Raw genomic sequence first — 21,607 nt, 5'->3', positions numbered from 1 at the left:
GGAGGATCCCACATGCCGCGGAGCGGCTGGGCCCGTGAGCCATGGCCGCTGAGCCTGCGCGTCCGGAGCCTGTGCTCCGCAATGGGAGAGGCCACATAAGGATACTGTGGGTCAGTACCAAATTTGGCAAATTCTTCCATTGCACTAGAATTTCAATGTAATGCTGATAGATCAAAGTCAGAATGTCTGATAATTGAAGGCAAATACGTCACCTTTATAATGCTCAACTAACATCCACAGGATTTAGGAAAGAAAATAATCTGTAGGCTACTCTGACAAATTAGCTAATTCCCCCTAGTGTTTTCTGGTTCTTGTCCATTTACAATATGTGAATTCTAAATGGTTATAATCGTTGGATAGATATAGCTCTGTATTTCCGCCCTGAATATTGTGCCACAAAGAGTTTTCCAGGTTGCTGTTTAGTTTTCTTTCTTTCTTTTTTTTTTTTTTTTGCGGTACGCGGGCCTCTCACTGCTGTGGCCTCTCCCATTGCAGAGCACAGGCTCCGGACGCGCAGGCCCAGCAGCCATGGCTCACAGGCCCAGCCGCCTCGCGGCATGTGGGATCTTCGCGGACCGGGGCATGAACGCCTGTCCCCTGCATCAGCAGGCAGACTCCCAACCACTGCACCACCAGGGAAGCCCGCTGTTTAGTTTTCTTAATCATTATTTTTAAGTTTTGAAGAACCTTCAACAATTAATCATCTAATTTTAATTGTGGGAAGAAAACCTTTTTTCTGTCTCTGGGGTGTCACTCGACTATCCTTTTCTAAAGTAGATCAATCTAGTTTGTAGATCAACTGTTAGAAAATTCTGGATGTGATCCAGGCCTCTTGCTTTTTAATTCTTAAATGCTGTTAGGTGTCATTATATATAAGGACATCACATTCAAATATTGAATTTGATGTCTTCACTTACTTAACGAGTATGTATTATGTGCCTTCTATATCAGTAGACTGACTTAAGTATTATACAGTGTTCACTGCACATGACAGTTTATTGGAAACTAAAAATGTGTTACCGCTAATATAACAAATAGCTATGGTTTATTAAGTACTTACTATTAAGTGCCAGGCTCTAAGACATTGGGATGATTTCTAAGATATTTCATGTATTAATTCATTAAAACCTCTTCAGAATTATGAAGTAAATGGTGTTATCCCCATTTCACAAATGAGGAAGCTAAAACACCAGGTAAATTGCCGAAGGTCACCCAGCAAGTACAGAAAAGTGCTGAAATGAAATCTAAGAAGTTGTGGACCTACCATCACTGTAGTCATGATTCCCTGGTGGGCCAGGCATCCTCTTGAGTGCTGAAATAATCTCTGCTTCTCTGGAACTGACAGTTTCATTTGCCAGCACCTGAGACAGGCCTTACTTAAAGGACCAGTATCTTCAATGCATTGCCACATGTTTTCCAGTTCAGTTCAATTACCCTGTATTGAGCCATTTTTGTGGGAAGGTGTTGTAGCTGTAGGTGGTCACTAGGAGATTCAGAAATGAGCAAGACCAACCTGTCCTCAGAGCTTACATTTTAATCAGGAAGAAAGTCATGTACACAAGTAATTGTAGTACATATTGAATGTTATAGTGGCTCAAAAACTACAGAAGCAGAGAGAAGTAGACTAGTAATTCCATGTCATGGTGTTGAAGAAGGGAGGGCATGTTAACTGTTCCTTGAAGGAGAAGTTAGTAGAAAGGCAAAGGGAATAAGCCAGCTTTCATTAGGAAAAATGACGCTAGGAGATTATTTGAAACTTGTCCAAAGAAAAAGAAGGTGGGGAACCTGAGAGTGATACTGAAACAAATGATGAGAGGAGTGGTGCTGATTTGGTACATGGCACCATGCTGAAGCCATCAATATCCACATTTCTTCTACTGAAGACCTCTACAGAGGGGAGATGCTTATAGGCTAGATGCTGCCCAGTGTCTTATCACCATCTTAAAAGTACTCTTTCCTTTTGATCTCCTTCCTGGTTCCTTCATTTTACTTTTTGCAAGTGCTGTGAAAGTGTTCTGACCTTTTCAAAGGGTGATGCAAGTCTCTCATTAGTTTCGGAAGATGATTTATAAGAGTTTATAAGAAGATTTATAAATCATTTGTATTAAGAAATTATCATAAAGAAATAGGAAGTCAGGAGCTTTTGAAATCTGCATGTTTTCTCCCAAGTACTATATTAATATTAACCTGAAGTTTTGGGGTGTGGGGTTGTTTGTTTGTTTTTAATGTGTGTGCCTGATTTTTAAATAGTCTGTGAGAGGAGCTTGAGGATTCTAATTGCTTTGATCTTCCACAATTTAGATGGACTCTTACCCGTTTTTATTCTAGTGAACAGTTAAGCAATTTATTAGCCTCTGTAAGAGCTATGAAAGGAACACAAGTTGTGGCTACTCCCTCAGAAAGCTTAAGTTGTATTTAAGAAGAGAAGATAAACTTTTAAGAAACCTTCCAAGGGTATAAGTAGATAGTGTTTTTATCATGGGATCATCTCTTTCCTGTGCTGCCTCCTTATTCTCTTGTGCTTAGGTATGTCAAACTATCACTCACACGTCTGTTTTCAGCCCTTTCATCACCTCTCCCTACCCTGCCTCAATCTAGGTGTGTCCTAGACAGTGAAGCCTTTCTCAAAGCCACATCCGCATTAACACTCGTTGCTTTGTGTGCTCACCCAACCTTTCCTGATGCTCTCTACAACACTTAATTGTGTTTGCTTGTATACTTGTCTTTCTTCCTCATTTAGGCCGCAGACTCCTTGAAGAAAGAGACTTGGATGTAGGGCTTACTCAGATATGTTTGGAACTGATAGGAACTTCAGAGAAAACAACAGATATGGGGAGATAAGTGTAATAATATTGGTGATTGAGTTAGATTTGCTGCAAGATACTCAGATGTTCATGTCTGTTAACAGTTGAAAACATTGGCCTGGAGCTTGATCAGGTCCTTAGATATAGGTCATGATGTGATATCAGCTGCTCAGAGGCCTGTGGATAGATCCCTGGGTGATAACCTCATTTAGGGTATGGTAAAGATTTAAAAAGCCAGGAAATATGTGGGCTGAGGCGTATTGCTTAGAGACTTGGGAGAACTAAGTAAGAAATACAATGGATAGGAGGGAGGAGTACTGTCAAATGACACAAAATATATAGGAGGCTGAGGACTGAGAAGAAGCCTGAGATTATTAATCACCACAAGCAGCCAACCCGGGAGTGGGAGGATGGATCAAGGTGAGAGCAGGTGATCAGGAAGAAGCATTGAGGATAGACCGTATAAGAGGTGGTAAAAGGAAGGGAAAAAAGGGTATCTTGTTTGCCTAACAAAATCCAGGAGACGACTGTTTTGGGTGGGAGGAGGAGAGAATGGTCTTTTATGGGGTCGAATGTATCTGAATATTGAAGTTGAAGGAACCAGTACAAAGTAGTGGCCATGACTTGAAGTGGCTGTCAAGGAAATAAGGAAGTATGGTCTTGGAGTAGACTTGAGTAGCCTGGAGAGGCAAGAGTTGGAGTAATTTAGGAGACTCCAAATAGAAAAAGGAACATGCTAGGAAGTTAGAGATGTGTCAGTGGATCATATGTTACTGAGAAAAACAAGTTTCTAATGGAACTTAAAATTTTAACTGGCATCGCTCAGCCAGATGGTATGTCTCTTCAAGGGTAGCTAATTAACCAGATGAGTGTAGTATGAGAATAAAAGAGCAAGGGAAGACGGAAGAGCAAAACTGGAGTCTCTGACCATTGGGAAGTAGCTTTCTTAGGGAGGCAAGTATGATCAGAAAGGGTCTTGACTGCCTTTGAGCCTGGAGGTCAGGATATATATACAAGATTCCTTATAGGTGAAGAGAAATAGAAGTTGCACCAGAGAGGAAGTCTTGAAAATAGAACAATGCCAGGTGATAATGACTGTTAATGTGTAGCTCTACCCTTGAATAGCAGTCACAGAGTACAAATCAAAGTCTTGGAATGAAGGTCAGGAACTGTGTGAAACCAGAGAGTTTGAAGGATCATTAACATGATGTGATCGAGTGGTTATGGCTCAACACATCCTCTAATGTCCATATTCTTTGCCCTTTGGTGAGTTAACTGTAAATCAGGTTCTTGCCTAACATCCTCTTAAAATATAGCTTACCTTGTTTTTCAGCCAGATTTTTTGAATGTGTTGCAAAAGTGAGTATTGATTTACTGGGCTGTTCTTTAGTAACCATGGCTGGAAATTGCAAAAGACCATCAACTAATCAAACGGTATAAAGAAAAAGGAGATAAAGGAATGGAAAAGGGTCTTCTGCCCTTAGTTCTGTGTTCCTTCAGTTGTTTAAATATTGGAATAAATAATCCTTGAAATCTAGAGTTTTTAATTAAGAAGACAGAAAGCTCATGTTAAATTTATAGATAAGAGTTATGCTTCTCTAAATATTGCCAACTTTATTTTTGTGAGCTTGTTCAGTGACATAATGAGCATCCTGTTTCCTTAAGCATTTAAGTGTAGGTTCTTGTGAACTGACAGGATAGAAGCTCTTAAGAATTGAGTAGGCTGATAGAGCAGCTGGTGTGACATTCAAGTGTTCATATTGCCTTCTAGCTCCTGAACAGAAGGAAAAAAACACTGTTTTAATTTAGAAATCTTTCTTGACTATAGCTGAAATTCTCAAAACCAGTGAGACTAGAAAATGAGAGAACATTTCGTTCTCATATTTAACTGTAGATAGAATATGTTCTTATATTTGTTGGTAAGCAGCACTGGATTATATAAAATTACTTCTGAGCTTTTCAAAGGCCTTTCTTGCGCATGGAAACGATTATTGTTAGGATGAAAGTTCTTAAAACGCCTAAATAGAACAATAGGACAGGAGAAAACAAAGGACAGTTTATTTCTGGGAGAGAGCAGGAGAAAGGTAGATATCTGAATTGTAGTTCTCTGTTAAATTTGTTAAAATTTAAGATTTTTTAGGTGTTTAACTTTACATATGTTCAAAATAAAGCAATGTGTCTTCACGTTTCTTTGAATGAAGGAAATTATTTGCAGTATTTGTATAATACATCAATATACTTGGTATTAAAAATAAAAGCAAAGTAACAGCGTGTTTTTAGAATATGGTGTGCTTTCAGTTATTCATGCAAATTAAGAATAGCATAACAAAGAACCATGAGTAATTTGCTTATATTGTTGTTGGGAAATTTTGGATTAAGGTGATAATCCAACAGTTTGTTCCTTAGTCAGATTTCAGGGCATACTTATTATCTATAATAGTGGTTCTCCAGACCAGCAGCATCAGTTATCACCGTCACCTGAGAAGTTTTTCGAAATGTAAATTCTTGCGTCCTGCCCTGCATCTACTGAATTGCTGGGGATCAGAGATCACCAGCAGTCTGTGTATTAAAGAGCCCTTCAAGTGATTCTCATGCAGACTGAGGTTTGAGAACCAGTCATTCCTAGTTAGGACAACCTTTCCAGAGACACGGGCATCATCAGTGTTGGGAACAAGATGAGTCCAACTGATTTGACCATAAAGCAAAAATGTCTATAGTGAACTTCAAGTAATCTGTGTTTGAGATCATTCACATTAAAATTTTATCATATTTTATGCTTATTAAGTACTCTGGCATAAACAAATAATCTGTGCTGGAAATGACAGTTATCAGAAGAGTAATTGTCTTACAGCCCCAGGGAGAGGGATGAATCACCAGTTTAAAGAAACTGTTCTGCTTTGGGCTGGCATATTTCTTTATAAACTAAAGACTGTGGGGGAAAAGGAGCTGTCCTGGGGGCTAGGATAAGGAAACTGGGTGTTTTTTTTCACACTTTTACTAAGCCAGACTGCTATCGTGTGGTTTCATCATTTTAATTGAATAGTGAAATTATGAGATAGGAGAGAAACAAAAAAAAATGAACCTTGTAAATGCACATGCAAATAAACTGATCTGATGCTCACTAACTAAAAACAGATGGAAACAGTTATGGTCAGGATTACAGTGCCACCCAATCCCTCTCCACTGACTCCCTTGACAATTTCAAGATGAAGAAGCAGTGAAAAATGAGAACAAGCAACCAGAGGTGGCACTGTGGTGGGAACAAGAGTCAACATCAGAGAAATTGAGGCAACAGTACATTTCAAGAGTGAGGTAGTGATTAACAGTAGCAAAGGTTGCCAGTAGGTCAGATAAGAGGGACTAGCTGTGTCTTTAGATTTAGGAACAAGAGAGGTCAGTGGTCACCTTGAAGAGTAGTTTTGGTGCAGCCCAGAAGCCGCTGGTTTGAAATGGGGTGATCTGTGAGTAGGAGATAAAATAGAAATGGCAAATTTAAGAGAGGGTGATAGCTAGATGTGGGATGGAGGATTTTCTTACCAATCTGCCTTTACAGGTAAGATTTTTATATCTTAATTCTTTAGATCTTATTGCTAACTTTATTACCATATTGATTTGGCATAATTTTAAGTTAACATGAGTAATCCTAACAAATTATGTCTCATATAAATATATCATTTATTCTAGGCTTTATGAAGTATTGAAACTCAGCATTGTTGCTTTGCGTAGCCTTGAGAGTCTAGGACCCAGTTAAGAACCACTGCCATGTTGCAGTCATTATATAATTTATTTGGAAATCTGAATTACCTTTAACTTAACATTGTCTGAAAGAATTTAAAGGAAAGTTTGTATATTTGCATACCAAAGTGGTTTGAAAACTCCTTGAAGGCTATGACTTTCTCTTAACAAACTAAACACCTAGCATATTATTTTAAACATAGCATTAGGGGTTATGTTTTGCTCTGCTGTTTGAATTGTCATTGATTACTAATGTAAAACCTGTTTTTCAAATTGATTTTTAGCTAAGGTTCAAACAGGAATGTTTCCATTCAATAAACATTGAGCACCTACTATATTCCTCGCAGTGCTGGGGTTAAAAATAAATGGCACAAATCCTGCCTTGAGTTCACAGTTCATTGGGGAAGACAGAGAGGTAAACAGATCATTGCAGCTGTCTGTTAACGAAATTGAATTATTTGTAGTTAGGTGGATGGACCTAGAATCTCATGCAGAGTGAAGTAAGTCAGAAAGAGAAAAACAAGTACCGTATGCTAACACATATATATGGAATCTAAAAAAAAAAATGGTTCTGATGAACCTAGGGGCAGGACAGGAATAAAGACACAGACGTATAGAATGGACTTGAGGACACGGGGAGAGGGGAAGGGTAAGCTGGGATGAAGTGAGAGTGTGGCATGGACTTATAAATACTACCAAATGTAAAATAACTAGTGGGAAGCAGCCGCATAGCACAGGGAGATCAGCCTGGTGCTTTGCAACCACCTAGAGGGGTGGGATAGGGAGGGTGGGAGGGAGACACAAGAGGGAGGAGATATGGGGATATATGTATACGTATAGCTGATTCACTTTGTTATACAGCAGCAACTAACACAACACTGTAAAGCAATTATACTCCAATAAAGATGTTAAAAAAACAAAAAGCTGTAATAGAAGAACAAGTTAGTTCCTCCATTATTCTAATCTACTTGCTTCCCACCCTGAGAGATTTGCTAAAGTGGTCATTCTGAATTTATCACTGGCAGCATCTGTAACTTGCCCTTGAAAGTACTGTACTTTGTCTCTGAAAGAATCTAGTGGATAAGTAACTTACTGAGGGGAGTGGGAGTAATTTTTGCCAACACAGACACAGCCATGGTATTCATGAATTTTTTTGAGACTAATAAATCAGGTGTTGTAGTCTGTGCTTATTTTCCTGCTTAACCGTTCTATGAAACAAATCCTGTTTGGTGAATTTAATCTTATGTAGATGTATCGTTCTTTACTCACCTGATGTAAATTACTTTTCTAAACAAGCTTTATATGCTCTTTTATGCAAGCCAAGCGTGTATGTTTTCTTTAAGCCCCTTAAAACTTGATTAATGCAAGTTCAGAGTAACATTAAAATTAAGTAATCCCTTGGTTCTTCAGAGTGTTTTAATGGAATAATTTGAATATAACAAAATTTGGTAAAAGAAACTTCCCACCACTCACGATCTTGAGGTGTCTACTCTTTGATATGTATGATATTAGACCATCTGCTCTTTCCTCCATTACAGTCAAATATTACATGCTAGTACTTATATATTCAGTAATTTACATTACATTTTTGTCATTTCTTATTAAAATTGCTTTAATATTTTAAAGACTAAATTTTAGGGTATGAGTTAGGTATAAGATTTTTTTTCCTGCAGAGGGTGACTGTAAGGGAGTTGAAAGAGCATAGTACCTCTTGCTTAAGATATGAAGATCAGAGATAAATAAGGCATGTTTTTTGTCTTTAAATAAATGTTCAGTATAACAGGCCTAAATTTAGGCATAGTTTTACAGTCCAGACTCCCTCAGGGAACATTTAAGGTGGCGAGTTTCAGGTTTTTCACTGACTGAGAGTTACTGCTAGTATCTGGTGGGGCTGGATTTCTTAATTTATGAGCTGGTGCTCACTGTCAGTAACATGCCGATAGCAGCTACAGTGAGAAACAGCTATAAAGATGTTATCCCTCTTCTCACAGCTACTTGTCTACAGAGGAATTTGAATTAATTTTTATGTTTAAAAAAAAAAGCTAAGAAAACGGAGGTTTTGTGAGTGTTCTTTTTTGAAAGGCTGCAGTCAAAAACTTTTACCCTTTTGTCAATCAAATGGTGTGTCTAATAGCTAGGGTGTCAGTACCCATTTTGAAGTACAATGCCAGTTATTTCCCCTTAGTAGCCTCCTTAAAACCTGTATGTTGTTACGATTTATCCCATGATTTAAATTTTGATCTCTTACTCTTCTTTTTAATGATTTTTGTGAGCATTTAATGCTTGCTCTCTTTTATTCTTTTTGGAAGTAGCTGATGATGAGTGTTTGGTTTCAATTGGTGTAAAATGAACAATTGGATTTGATCTTCAACATCCCTTTCAGCTGTTAAAAGTCTATGATTTTTTTCCTTTGTAATCATTTTTCAGCAGAATGCTGGCTTTTTAAAATTTGTATATTGTTGGTATTTTACTTTGATTTAGAAACTTTTACAGTTTTTCTAAGTGAATGAAAATAAGCTGTCTTTATCTTTAGAGGATTTTCCCCCCAAACCCCAGATCCATAATTTGTGTTCCCATAGAACCAGTCATGGACTAAGAACCTTTGTAAATACTATTTTTTTATTTTTAAACATTTACTGAGACATGTAATAGGCCTAGTAAATAGAAATTTGACTTAACAGTTAAATTATTTCAATATATGAATGAAAATTTGAAGATATTTTATTTTACCTTAAGAGAACTGTTTGAATTTTCTTGGGAAAGAATGTATGAAATCAGAAGTAACTTAATGTACTGAAGTAGTTACTGAATCTCTAAACATTAGAAAATTAAAGAGTAAGGTTTAGGACTATAACTTTTTCTGCTGGTTTTGAAATTTCATCCCAAATTGGGAGTGATTTGAAAAAAGTCAAGATTACTTAGGAATCTTTAGTTGACTCAAAGGACACTTTAAGAGATTAATGAAAGTTTAAATAAAAGGATTGGTTTCTAACAGATAAATTACTTTTGATTTATAACCAGTTTGTGTAAATTCAGGGTTGAAATTAATCAAACGTCTTTCCTAAGCTTATGAACACAATTAGCAGATCTTCAAATTAGATGGTATGTTTCATACACTATATTAAAAGAAAAAAAGAATAAGTTTTCTTGTCTGGGGTATGTTCTCTTTGAAGTAATCTTCCCTAAAAGGAATCTTGATTTTTTAAAAGCTGAACAGTTTAAGATCAATGGGGAATGGAGTGCTGGACAGGAAGTTGTGTACATGTATAAAGCATGCTTATTGCATCAGGACTTATGGTGTTACCTTTTGAATCAGGAATGGATTTTTAAAGACTAGAGTCATCACCAAAAGGGCATGGGCTGTCTTCAAGTATTGAACTCTCTTCCATACATTCTTTTAGTATAGCTCTATCAACTCCAAGCGTAGGGAGTCTAAATGACCGAGGGACCCTTTATTGGTCAGGGTTCTCCAGAGAAAAAGAACCAATAAGAAATCTATCCATATAGTGATATATTATGAGGAATTTGCTCAGGCAGTTACAGAGACTGAGAAGTCCCACTGTCTGCCATCTACAAACTAAAGACCCAGGAAAGCTGGTGTTTTAGATCAGTCTGAAGTCCGGAGAACCAGGGAAGTCAGTGGGTAATTCCCAGTCTGAGGGCAGGGGAAGACTGGACAGTTAGGCAGGGAGGGGTGGGTACGACTTACCATTTCTTCACTATGTTTTATTTGGGCCCTCATTGGATTTGATGATGCCCACCCACATTGTGAAGGGCAATCTGCTTTACTTAGTCTACCCATTCAAATGCTAATCTCATCCAGAAACACCCCTGTAAGCACACCCAGAAATAATGTTTAGCCAAATATCTGAGCATCTTGTGATCTAGTCAAGTTGACATAAAATTAACTGTTATAGATCCATTCCAGTTTGAGATACCTTGTAACTAAGTTCTGCCTCAGCCAAAGATCTACCTCTCCGTAACTTTCTTTCATTTCATTCTAGTTGTGCCCTCCACTACTCCACAGAATATATCTAGTCACTATTCTACACTAAAATTTCAAATGTTTTATGCTATCACTTATATGTGGAATCTAAAATGCAACACAAATGAACGTATCTATGAAACAGACAGACTCACAGACATAGCAAACAGGCTTGTGGTTGCCAGGGGGGAGGCGGGTGGGGGAGGGAAGGATGGGAAGTTTGGGATTAGCAGATGCAAACTATTATGTATAGTACGGGTAAACAACAAGGTCCTACTGTATAGGACAGGGAACTATATTCAGTATCCTGTGATAAACCATAATGGGAACGAATATGAAAAAGAATATATGTATAACTGAATCATTTTGCTATACAGCAGAAATTAATACAACACTATAAATCAACAATACTTCAATGAAATTTTTTTTAAATTTCAAATGTTTGAAAATAGCTATCATGAAATATTGATCCCCTAGACTGAATTTCTTCCACTACTTCAGTGGACTGATTTTCTGACATCTTCAACATTCTGTTTATTATTTTTTATACTATGTTTCTCATGGTAATTCAGACCTGAGGAATGTGAAATCTGGTAGGCCTGTTGTCTATAATACAAATAAAAGTTGGTGCCTCTCTTTTGTTCACCAGTCTTTTTGATGTATTCAGTCATCAATGCTTTATCTGTATAGCAGAGCTTCACTTATATTAGACTGTTATCTAAGGATTCTCTTTTCCTCTAGGTTTAGAAATATAGCAAAAATAGCTAACATGTATTTACGATTTACTGTGTGTCAGGCTAATTTCACACTGTTTTACATATATTCATACATTTAGGGAGGTGTGTTATTTGTTATTATGTCTGTGTTTTACAGATGATCCTGTAACATTTAGTTGTGTTTGTGCAAGGCAAAGTAGAATCGGTCTATTAAACTCCCTTTGTTAGTTGTTACACTCCTGTCATTGCTGCCTAAGACAGCTTGGGAGTGGGAGGGGAAAGCACTTACATTAATCAACATCAAGCTAAGGCATTCAGAGCTTTGAGTAAACTGAATCTTTGTCTTTGAATATATACTGTTGTATTTCTTGTATGTCGTGTTTGTACAGTTATGTTTTTGGAATTAAATGTAGGAGACCATACTTTTGTACCAATTAAAGTTAGCTTCCCATTCCCACCTGTCTCCGATTCCGATTCTTTCATCTAACGTACTTGCTGACTTACCTAGCTTCAAGTCATCTACAGATTGGAGAAATATAACTTCTATATTTTCACATCACTGAAAAGTTTAGAACAGTCAGGAATTAGGAACCCAGTAATGCATTTAAAAACACCTTTCAGGTGTTCCTCTTATTCTAATACACTTAGTTATAGTAGCATATATTTTCTTGCCTGCAGAAATCTTGTGTTACTATGTAATATTAATAATCATTTTATTTTTAAAATTTATTTATTTATTTTTGGCTGCATCGGGTCTTCATTGCTACACGCGGGCTTTCTCTAGTTGCGGCGAGTGGGGGCTTCTCTTCATTGCGGTGCACGGGCTTCTCATTGTGGTGGCTTCTCTTGTTGCAGAGCACGGGCTCTAGGTGCACAGGCTTCAGTAGTTGAGGCACGTGGTCTCAGTAGTTGTGGCTTGTGGGCTGTAGAGCGCAGGCTCAGTAGTTGTGGAGCACGGGCTTAGTTGCTCCGTGACATGTGAGATCATCCTGGACCAAGGCTTGAACCCGTGTCCCCTGCATTGGTAGGCGGATTCTTAAGTACTGCGCCACCAGGGAAATCCCTAATAATGATTTTTAGAGCTCCATATTTCATCCAACTCCATATTTCATCTCCAAATTTACTTAACTCTGCCACTATATTTCTTGTAGTTTTTCTAATGTGTGATATTTTTGTTGTTGTTATCATTGTTGAGTATAAATAATATCTATACAACCATTCCACAATCTGTAAGTCAAGTGACCTTGTGAAAGAAGGGATTGAATTGTAATATTAACAAAACTGTCTCTTTATGAGCTTCACTCAGTACTAAGACCTCATAGTCATCCTTTTATTTTCTTTTGGGGGCCTGCCCATTCACAGTAAAGCTTATATGTCGGTTGGAATCCATCTTATTCTTCTTTTTGAAGACTGTAACTATTTTTGCCCCACTCTAGTCTTAAACCACCTCTGTCTTTTTATGTATTCCCTCAAAGATCAGTAGTGGTTGGGTCAGAGATGTCATCTCGGGATTCTGGGATAAATTATGTAGGCCTATGTAGATTAGGTATGTGTTTTCCTTAAAATCCCCCTCTTGTGGAGCCTGTGCTTCCACTTAACATTTCTTCCTTAACTTTTCAAATGGAAGGTCAGAATCTTTTAGTGAACGATGAGAAGCAAAGTAGATGTTCTACTGTGTTGTACCTCAATCCCAAATAGCATGTCTCTTGATTGTCATGTTGTAGCTAACAAATGAAAGGCAAAACTTTTTTGTTAGTTGTCTTTGGCATTTTTGTCAATTCACTAGTTAGGTGAGTAAAAGAGTGAAGAGTTGGCAGAGAGGAAAATAGGAGGAGAGGCTATAGATGATCTAGAAATAGACAACAGCCCAATTTATCATTTGTAGGTAATCAGTAATTCAAGCAGTCCACTTTTGGAAAGCGGCTCGTTTGCATTTGGTGGTTTTCCCTGGACCTCTCTTTCTTTAAACAGTGGGGAGACTGAACATGGTTGGTAATCATGTACTTATCAAAGCCTTATGGGTTGCAAAGTCATAGAAAATCCCCAAAAGGAATTTATTGAAAAATTAATGAAAAGATGATGGACAGGACAGACTTTAGGCATTGATCGACCAAGGGGCTCAAATGATCTAGCACTGACAGACATACGTCCTCCCTCCCTCCCTTTTAGATCCTTTCTCAGAGGCTTTCCACATCTCAGATTTAAGTTCAGTAACAGGAAACAAGTCTCTGTTCCAGAGTCACAGCAGATGCCTTGTTGTCACCTATGTATTGGTCTTTCTTGAGTCACATGCACATTACTGAACCCATCATCCTTATGGTCAGGGGAATGTCTGGATATGGGGATGAACCACATTGAGAGTTGGGGAAGGGCAGATCCCCAAACAAAAAGTGAGGCCATTGCTGAGAAATGGGGGAGAAGGATGAGCTGATGTGGCAGACAGCAAATATCCACTATAATGTCTATTGAATTCTGTTTTTATTATATAAATTGGTACATTTGGTGTTGTTTGTATTTTAACCTACAAAAATTTCCATTTCAACCTAATAAACATGAAGACTTAAAGTAGAGACTGTATAGTAGAAGCATGGCTTTTGAGTTGCAAACAGAGATTTCAGATCCTAGCTCTGTCATGTATCCTTATTGTTGAGAAATTTAAGGGCACCCAATAAATAACACGCTTCTCTCCTGCTTGAATTCTGTGAAAAGAAAAGACAAATATTGGCACATAGGAATAAAAACATTAGTTTTATTACTGACAAAAGCTGAAATGAAAGTTTTTGTGTGACAACAAAGAAGTTCTAATATTGAATCCAGAACTAAACAGTTATTTATCCGCGCCCCACCCCCCGGCACTTTGAACAATAGGCTTTTTTACCTGGGGGTCTGCCCCTAATAACTCAGACCAGAATGGATGAGTCCTGCAGACATCGGGCTCACGAAGAACACAAGGAGGTGGAAGCTATGTATGTCTAGTTGTTCTCCGAAAATCTGTCAAGCAGCTCATTTCACCTCAGTGGTAATGGGTGGGGTAGGAGGTCAGAAATTGTTGAGGAAAATTCCTCTTTGTGGAAACCAGAGGAATGATGACATACATGCCTCCAACACATAGACTAATGAATCTTAATTATTTTATCTCTTCAGTAAATAATAATAATTTATTTTAGGGTTGGTGTGATGTACAGATACCAAGAAATTTGGGGTATGAAAACTCAGAGTATCAAATAACCACCCTCTTCAGTTTCTGAAGTTTGGTTATTATAATAATTGATGTGTGAGTGGGAACCCACTTTGCCTAGGAGATGAGTAAAATTAGTATTAATTGGGCAAGCAGAAGGATTTGTGAAGTGGGAGGAAGCAGGCAGTGAAAGAAGATGTCTTACAGAGTTCATAACTATCACATCCTTGTAAATTTAAGCCAAGGCAAGCAAACTTTCCGTCCACTAGCCATCCTCAACCAGCTGGGATAAATTCAGTTTTTAGCCCGTTCTCCTGTCCAGTGGTTCTCACATTGTACTCTCTGAACTAATAACATCAGTATCACCTGAGAATTTGTTAGGAAAGCAAATTCTGGAGCCCACCCTTATCCTACTGAAACCCTGGAAGTGGGTCCCAGCGATCTGTATTTTCACAAGTCCTCTAGGCAATTTTGATGGATATTTAACCACATACCATGATTTGCAAACATCCCCATAACAGTTTCATAGCTGGATATTAATTGTACTTGCAAGTAATCTTTTCTAGTTCCTCATCATTAAGCATTTATTAAATATGGGATACTTTGGGGAGGGAGAGAGGTTGAATAGGTAAAATAGAGCTTAGGCTTGAATGCCAAACAGATATGAACAATAAGACTGTGTTTTCATCCTATAGGTTTAGATATAGGGGCATGATAACTGTTTAAAAGACTAACTGTAGCAGCAAAATGTAGAAGGGATTGTTGTAGGAGATAAGAGAATGAGAGAGAAGCTCTAGGGGGTAGTGATTATAATTTGTGTAGGGGCACTCAAAGATCTGGAAGAAAAGGGGATCTGTAGAAGAGGCTTTTCAAAGGAAGAGTTAATTGAACTCAGTTCACTGAAAGCTGGGGTGGACAGAATCAAAGATGATTTAAGATCTCAAGCCCAGATGATTAAGATAATGGTAGTTGGGAAGGGAACTTTCTAATTAGGGAATAAGATGAATCCATTGTTGGGCATGTTAACTTTGAGGTCATACTTTGAAGGACATATATTGAGAAGGAAGAGTTGAGAGCTCATTTTTAGATGGTTTAGAGTAAGAGGAGAACTTGAAAGTACATTTGTCCCTTGGTATTGGCAGGAGATTGGTTCTAGAACAACCCCCACCCCCCACCCCCAGCCCCTACAGGATACCAAAATCTGCAGATGCTCACGTCCCTTACTGTCGGCCCTCTATCTGTGGGTTCCGCGTTTGCAGATTCAACCAAGAATTGTGAAGAAAATTAAAATAATGCATTCATTCATTCTTGAAATGCTTATTGAATGTCTGGCACAGTTTTGGGTTCTCAGGATATAGAAATGGACCAACCCATGCCCTGTATGCAGAACTAGTATTGTAGGTGGAGGGAGACAACAAATAAATAAATAAATGAACAAGATAATTTCAGATAATACTGAGGGCCAGCAAAGAAAATAAAATAGAGTAACAGTAAAGAGTGACTAAGGGGTAGAGAATTTCTTTAGATAGAGAGTCAACGAAGACCTGAGGTGGTGACATGTGACAGAAATCAGTTGAAAAATGTGAAACATGTGAAAGATAGTTTTAGGAAGCCAAAAGTTTCTGGCATCACAGAGTGGCCAAGGAGAGTTGCAGGAAAACATATGAGAAGTTCATTGTGCTTTTTGCCCTTTCGGGACTCTCCCATATGAAAGGTTTGGAGAGACAGGGTAGTGTATTTGAAGGAACATGGGCTTAGAGGCATCCCAACTCATTCATATCAGGCATCTGTGGGCTGTGTAGAAAGCCCTCAGTTTCTCTGAGGCTTATTCTTCGTAGAGTAAGGAGCAATAACACTTCATGGGATTAAATTGTGATGATTAAATGAGAGAATGAATTTAAAGCAACTAATGTAGTGCTCAATGATAACTATTAATAATCCCTAACAGTCATGTGAAATACAGTTTCATTTAATAATGGTGAAAGCTAATGTCTCTTGATATACAATTTTATTTAGAAGTTATACTTTGACCTTTCATCATGCGAAATATTTTAAGGGCATGAAACTACAGTAAAAAATATTTTTGCAATTAAATGATATACTTTGATTAGCTACCTGATGACACTTAGAAAGTATGCTTATATGCACAATATTCTCATATGGATTTTACTAATTTTAAATGTTTTCTTCTTACAGATGTGTACGTCTCATGACTGATAGGAAGAACTAGTCATGGGCCAAAGGTCAAGATACTTCTCTGGGAAATGCTGCTGATGCTCCTTTACAAAGTCATACAATGAGTGTTTGGTTTAAGAAAGATTTTCATATTTAAAAGATTTTCATCTTGGATATATATCAAGTGAAAATTAGAGTCTTTTGGGAAACATTTTCCTCCTGTTAAATTATACTTGTAATGGGCGACATGGCAAACAACTCGGTTGCATATGGTGGCGTAAAAAACTCTTTGAAGGAAGCTAATCATGATGGAGACTTTGGAATTACACTCGCAGAGCTGCGGGCTCTCATGGAGCTCAGGTCTACAGATGCATTACGAAAAATACAGGAAAGCTATGGAGATGTCTATGGAATTTGCGCCAGGTTAAAAACATCTCCCAATGAAGGTGAGTTTCATTACTTTCATTTTTAGTACTTTGGCAAGTTCTGTAATTGGCTCATAAATAAGCATGCTTAGATCGTCTTGGCTGTTGTTTGATTATGCCATATTTTTCGTGGCATTAAAGATTGGTGTAAAGTAACTTTAGATCAAAAACAGTGTTGCAAATTAATTTATATATTTTAAGTTGGTGGGAGGAAGTATTTTGTACTGTCGCACATATTGCTGCTTGTTTACGATAGCATGATTGTCTTTCCACTTGAGCTGGAATCAGACTTGGTAGTTCCCAGGGGATTCAGTGGAACTAAACCCTGCTCACTATCCTTCATTTTGCCAAGCGGCTTAAAATAGCTTTCACTGCCAGTAGCTGACCAAGTTTGTTTTTTTTCTTAACCTAAACTTTAACAATTAGTTCAGAATGTACCAGAGCAAATGGAGTAGATTAGATGGCAATTTTTAATTTAGCAGACATTTCCTTTGATTAAAAAGTTTTCAGTCTTTGAATTATATTCAGTTTCCCTGTGTTCAAAGAAATCTTTGGTTTCATAATTCTTGATCTGTAGTAAATTTCTTTTTGAAAAACAGAAACGTTCATTATACCTTCATTGCGTTATGGTCTTTGAAATAGTTTGAAGGGATAATCTTTTATTTTATACATTGATCATGTTGAATATAAAAGTAAGGTTAGGAAGTTTCCAAAAGGGATTTCCAAATTGCAAAGGAAGGGGGAAGGATACATGAGGATGAATGTTTGGTGATTACAATTTATTTTAGTAAGGAAGGGAAATTATTAATGCTAAAGTTTAAAAGATATTAGTATATATTCCAAAGCCAATTCTAGAAAAATTGTGCTTCAGTGTTTTTCTTAACATTTTTCCTGAAACATCTTATGCCATGCCACTACTTGTGATAAATTTTAAGGTAATAGCAAAAAGTTATTTCCAAAGTTGTTAAAGAATTTTAAATCACACTAAAAGATTCTTTAAAACCTTTATGTAATTCTATGTGAATTGCTCATTGTTTTAATGGTAGGTAGTTACTTTAATTTTTCTGAGGTAGCATGGTCTTGAGGAAGCTAATGTCCGTATTCACATATATCCTAAAAGGGCTTCCTCAGATCAGTTGGAGTATATTCTTTTTTCTGTAAAGTCTTCCAGATTGTCTGGATCTTTTCCTCAAGTCAGAACCACTAGAAACATGGACTTCTCAGTTATACATTAAATATGCTGCACCATTTTAAGAGCTGGACCCCTGCTGCTTAAATTCAGTGAATCAGGAACAGACCCGTGGAACTTTTAATAGATGTAATTTGACAGACTTTGGAGTTTGTTCAGTATGCAAATCTACTTTAAAATGTTAGCTAACTTCATATAACTTTAGAGATTTGTACATTAAGTTGCTATTCTCAATTGGTAGATTCATTAATTCAACCATATGTACATACTACATTTAATCTAAAACCTAATTTTGGATGTTTCATGATCACCAAATTGATAGGATATGTTAACATTAAAAACCCTCAATATTTATAACAACATCGTTTGTTCATAAAAACGATATTGGAGCTTCCCTGGCGGTGCAGTGGTTAAGAACCCGCCTGCCCATGCAGGGGACACGGGTTTGAGCCCTGGTCCGGGAAGATCCCACATGCCAGGGAGCAACCAAGCCCGTGCGCCACAACTACTGAGCCCGCGTGCCTAGAGCCCGTGCTCCACAATAAGAGAAGCCACCGCAATGAGAAGTCCACACGCCGCAACAAAGAGTAGCCCCCGCTCACCACAGCTAGAGAAAGCCTGTGCTCAGCAACAAAGACCCAATGCAGGAAAATAAATAAATAATTAATTAATTTTAAAAAAACCCGATATTAAACTTCACTTTGAAATCTGCACATATTTGCACTTCCCTCAACCATGTCTTTGTGTTTCCCTGCTGTTAGTTATGAGAAGACAAAACTTCTGATTAACTAAAAACCCTTCCATTTCATTTTTAATGGACATTATTTGTTCATTTTTAATGGACATTATTTCTCTTTAGTTTGCACTGCAGTTTCTTTTGTGTTGTTATTTTGGGCAGTTCTCCTTATATTGATTTTGGTTTAATTAGTGAAGTTTATTAAATTAACGGAAACTTTGTACCTAGTACAGTAGTTTTTAAAATTTAGGGAGGGGATGGTTATGTACCTCTTTTAAGACATGGTGGAAGTTGTGGATAATCTCTAGAAATATTCACTTAACACTCAAAATTTTGCGTGTATTGTTGCTGCTTTGTGCTATTAAACAAGTGTATGCCATTTTCCCTGTCTTTTATTCTTAGAAAATTCTTGCTCATCTTCTTCCTAGTATTGTGAATTTAATTTTTGTCAAAATTTGTACAAACTTTTGTCTTCACTGTTTATATATATATAGTTTGTCATTTTGAAATATTCTTTTAAAGAATGTGAAAAAGCCATTGTAAGCATTATATTTGTGTTTACAGTCATCATAAGAATAAATAAAAACAACAGCAGCTTTCACAGAAATGTTATTTCCAAAGGAATAGTTCTAGTTTAATTTAGAAGTGATTCACTCAGAAGCTAATGAATATTTTGTCACTGATCAACTAGGCAAATGGTAACAAATGACTCATCCCTGGGAATAATCAGCTCGGAGTTTTTATGCCCAAGTAAAATGATCTAGACAATAAGTAGCCTTTTTTTAAGTATAATCTGTTTATAGTCAGGGAAAGTGAGATAACAATGGTTCTTTAAAGTACAGGAATTTTGGTTAAGTAAAACTGAAGTTTATCTGTCCCTTTGGTTCTTTCATTCATTCATTCATTGACACACAGTCTTTCGTCAGATCTATGTTAATGATAGTCATATGTTTTATATACCCCCTAAAAAAAGAATGTGTTGGCAGTTTTAACTGTAAGATAATCGTAAGTGTATAATTAAAATACGTCCCAATTTCAGAGATGTTTGTTAATAAAATGTAACAATGTGTGTGTTTTAGAATTGCTGAGATATTGTGTTTATTGGGTATCTCCTATCTTGTTGGCACTTACCTAGGCTCTGGGCATACATCCTGAATAAAACATAACTGCCTGCCTTATTTTTACATGGGGAAGACAAGTTCACAAGACAAATGAGATGTGTAGTGTGTTAGTGATATATGCCTAAGAGAAAAATGAGTAGAGAAGGAAAATCAGAAATATTTGGGATGTAGATATTAGATTGCTCTAAAGTCTGGAGGAACAATTAAAAGATGTTTCTTAAGAACAACAATAATAAGTAACGCTTAGATAACGGTTTTTGTGCCAAGTTGGTAGTTAGTACTTATAAATTTATATCAACTTACTTTATCCTCACAACAACCTTATCCTGTTTTATAGCCAAAGAACCCACAGCACAAAAAGGTTAAGCAACTTAGCTGAAGTCTCACAGCTCATAAGTCCAGAGGAGGGATTCAAACCTAGACAGAGGACATGCTTTTAACTACTGTAGTGTACTTCGTGTTATAAAAGTTCATCTCATTCAGCTTACAAAAGAGAGATTGAGAAAGAAGTACCTGTATTCTCTCGTCACAATAGTATTTTTTTTTTTTTTTTTTTTTTTTTTTTTGCGGTACGCGGGCCTCTCACTCTTGTGGCCTCTCCCGTTGCGGAGCACAGGCTCCAGACGCGCAGGCTCAGCGGCCATGGCTCACGAGCCCAGCCGCTCCGCGGCATGTGGGATCCTCCCGGACCGGGGCACGAACCCGTGTCCCCTGCATTGGCAGGCGGACTCTCAACCACTGCGCCACCAGGGAAGCCCAACAATAGTTTTTTTGATGGCAGGAATTACATGATGGAAAAAAAAAATGGGGATTTAAGATTCTGTTCGTTAGTTGGTCTTTAAAATATGCCCTCCTCAGGAAGTTGTGTTTGTGTGCTTCCTCATTTGGCTGCTAATTTATTGCTTGTTTTCTAGCAGAGCAGTGCTTTAACTTGATTTTAAGCATACTGTTCGTGTACTGATCAATAGGAAGTGTTTTGATCCAGATGTAATTTTCATATTAAAAACTTCCTAGTGGTTCTGATTAATTATCTTTACTCTTAAAAGAATTAGAACTGTAAATGTCAAGGTTAACTGGAATGAGATTTATTGCTTCATATTTTTGGTTTTACGTGTTAGCAAGCACCTATCTTATAGTCCTCAGTATCCAAGAATGTACTTTCATGGCAAAATAATCTTCTAATATCCTAACTGGATGAAACTGCCATTACAGTTTTGTTCTTCTGTATCATTATTGTTTCCCTACATTAACCTTCTTATTCCTGTTCTAAACCATATTTCTTGATCTTTTTATTGTTACCCTAGCTTTTGGTATCTTTTCCATTTTAATGTGTTCCTATGTTATCTATATTATATTTTATATTGGATGGTAGAATAGACTCTCTAATAAGATTTACAGAATGCAAATCTCAGCCCTTGGTATCATTTATTATTCATAGTACTGTATCAAGCAAAGGATAAAAATGAATTCATAAAAATTAAAGATAGGTACTGAATGGTACTCTGTAAGAGGCATGACTTTATGGATTTGTAAAGGGCAGGAA

At 37.2% G+C, this 21,607-nt stretch overlaps 1 protein-coding gene across 3 annotated transcripts in view; it reads left to right on the top strand.

Moving 5' to 3' along the window:
* The window catches only part of ATP2B1 (ATPase plasma membrane Ca2+ transporting 1), a 131,724-nt gene that overhangs the window by 40,622 nt on the left and 69,495 nt on the right, over positions 1–21,607 (top strand). For all 3 annotated transcript variants that reach the window (XM_067697518.1, XM_067697517.1, XM_067697519.1), the window contains exon 2: positions 16,615–17,039. In XM_067697518.1, coding sequence (XP_067553619.1) covers positions 16,832–17,039 — 208 coding nt within the window. In that variant the 5' untranslated portion in view covers positions 16,615–16,831. The remainder of the gene's footprint in view (positions 1–16,614; positions 17,040–21,607) is intronic.

The sequence above is a fragment of the Pseudorca crassidens genome, chromosome 11, assembly GCF_039906515.1.
Source record: "Pseudorca crassidens isolate mPseCra1 chromosome 11, mPseCra1.hap1, whole genome shotgun sequence".
NCBI classification, from domain to species: Eukaryota; Metazoa; Chordata; class Mammalia; order Artiodactyla; family Delphinidae; genus Pseudorca; species Pseudorca crassidens.
The sequence above is the reverse complement of the archived record's forward strand: the minus strand, read 5'-3'. Positions and strand labels throughout refer to the sequence as shown.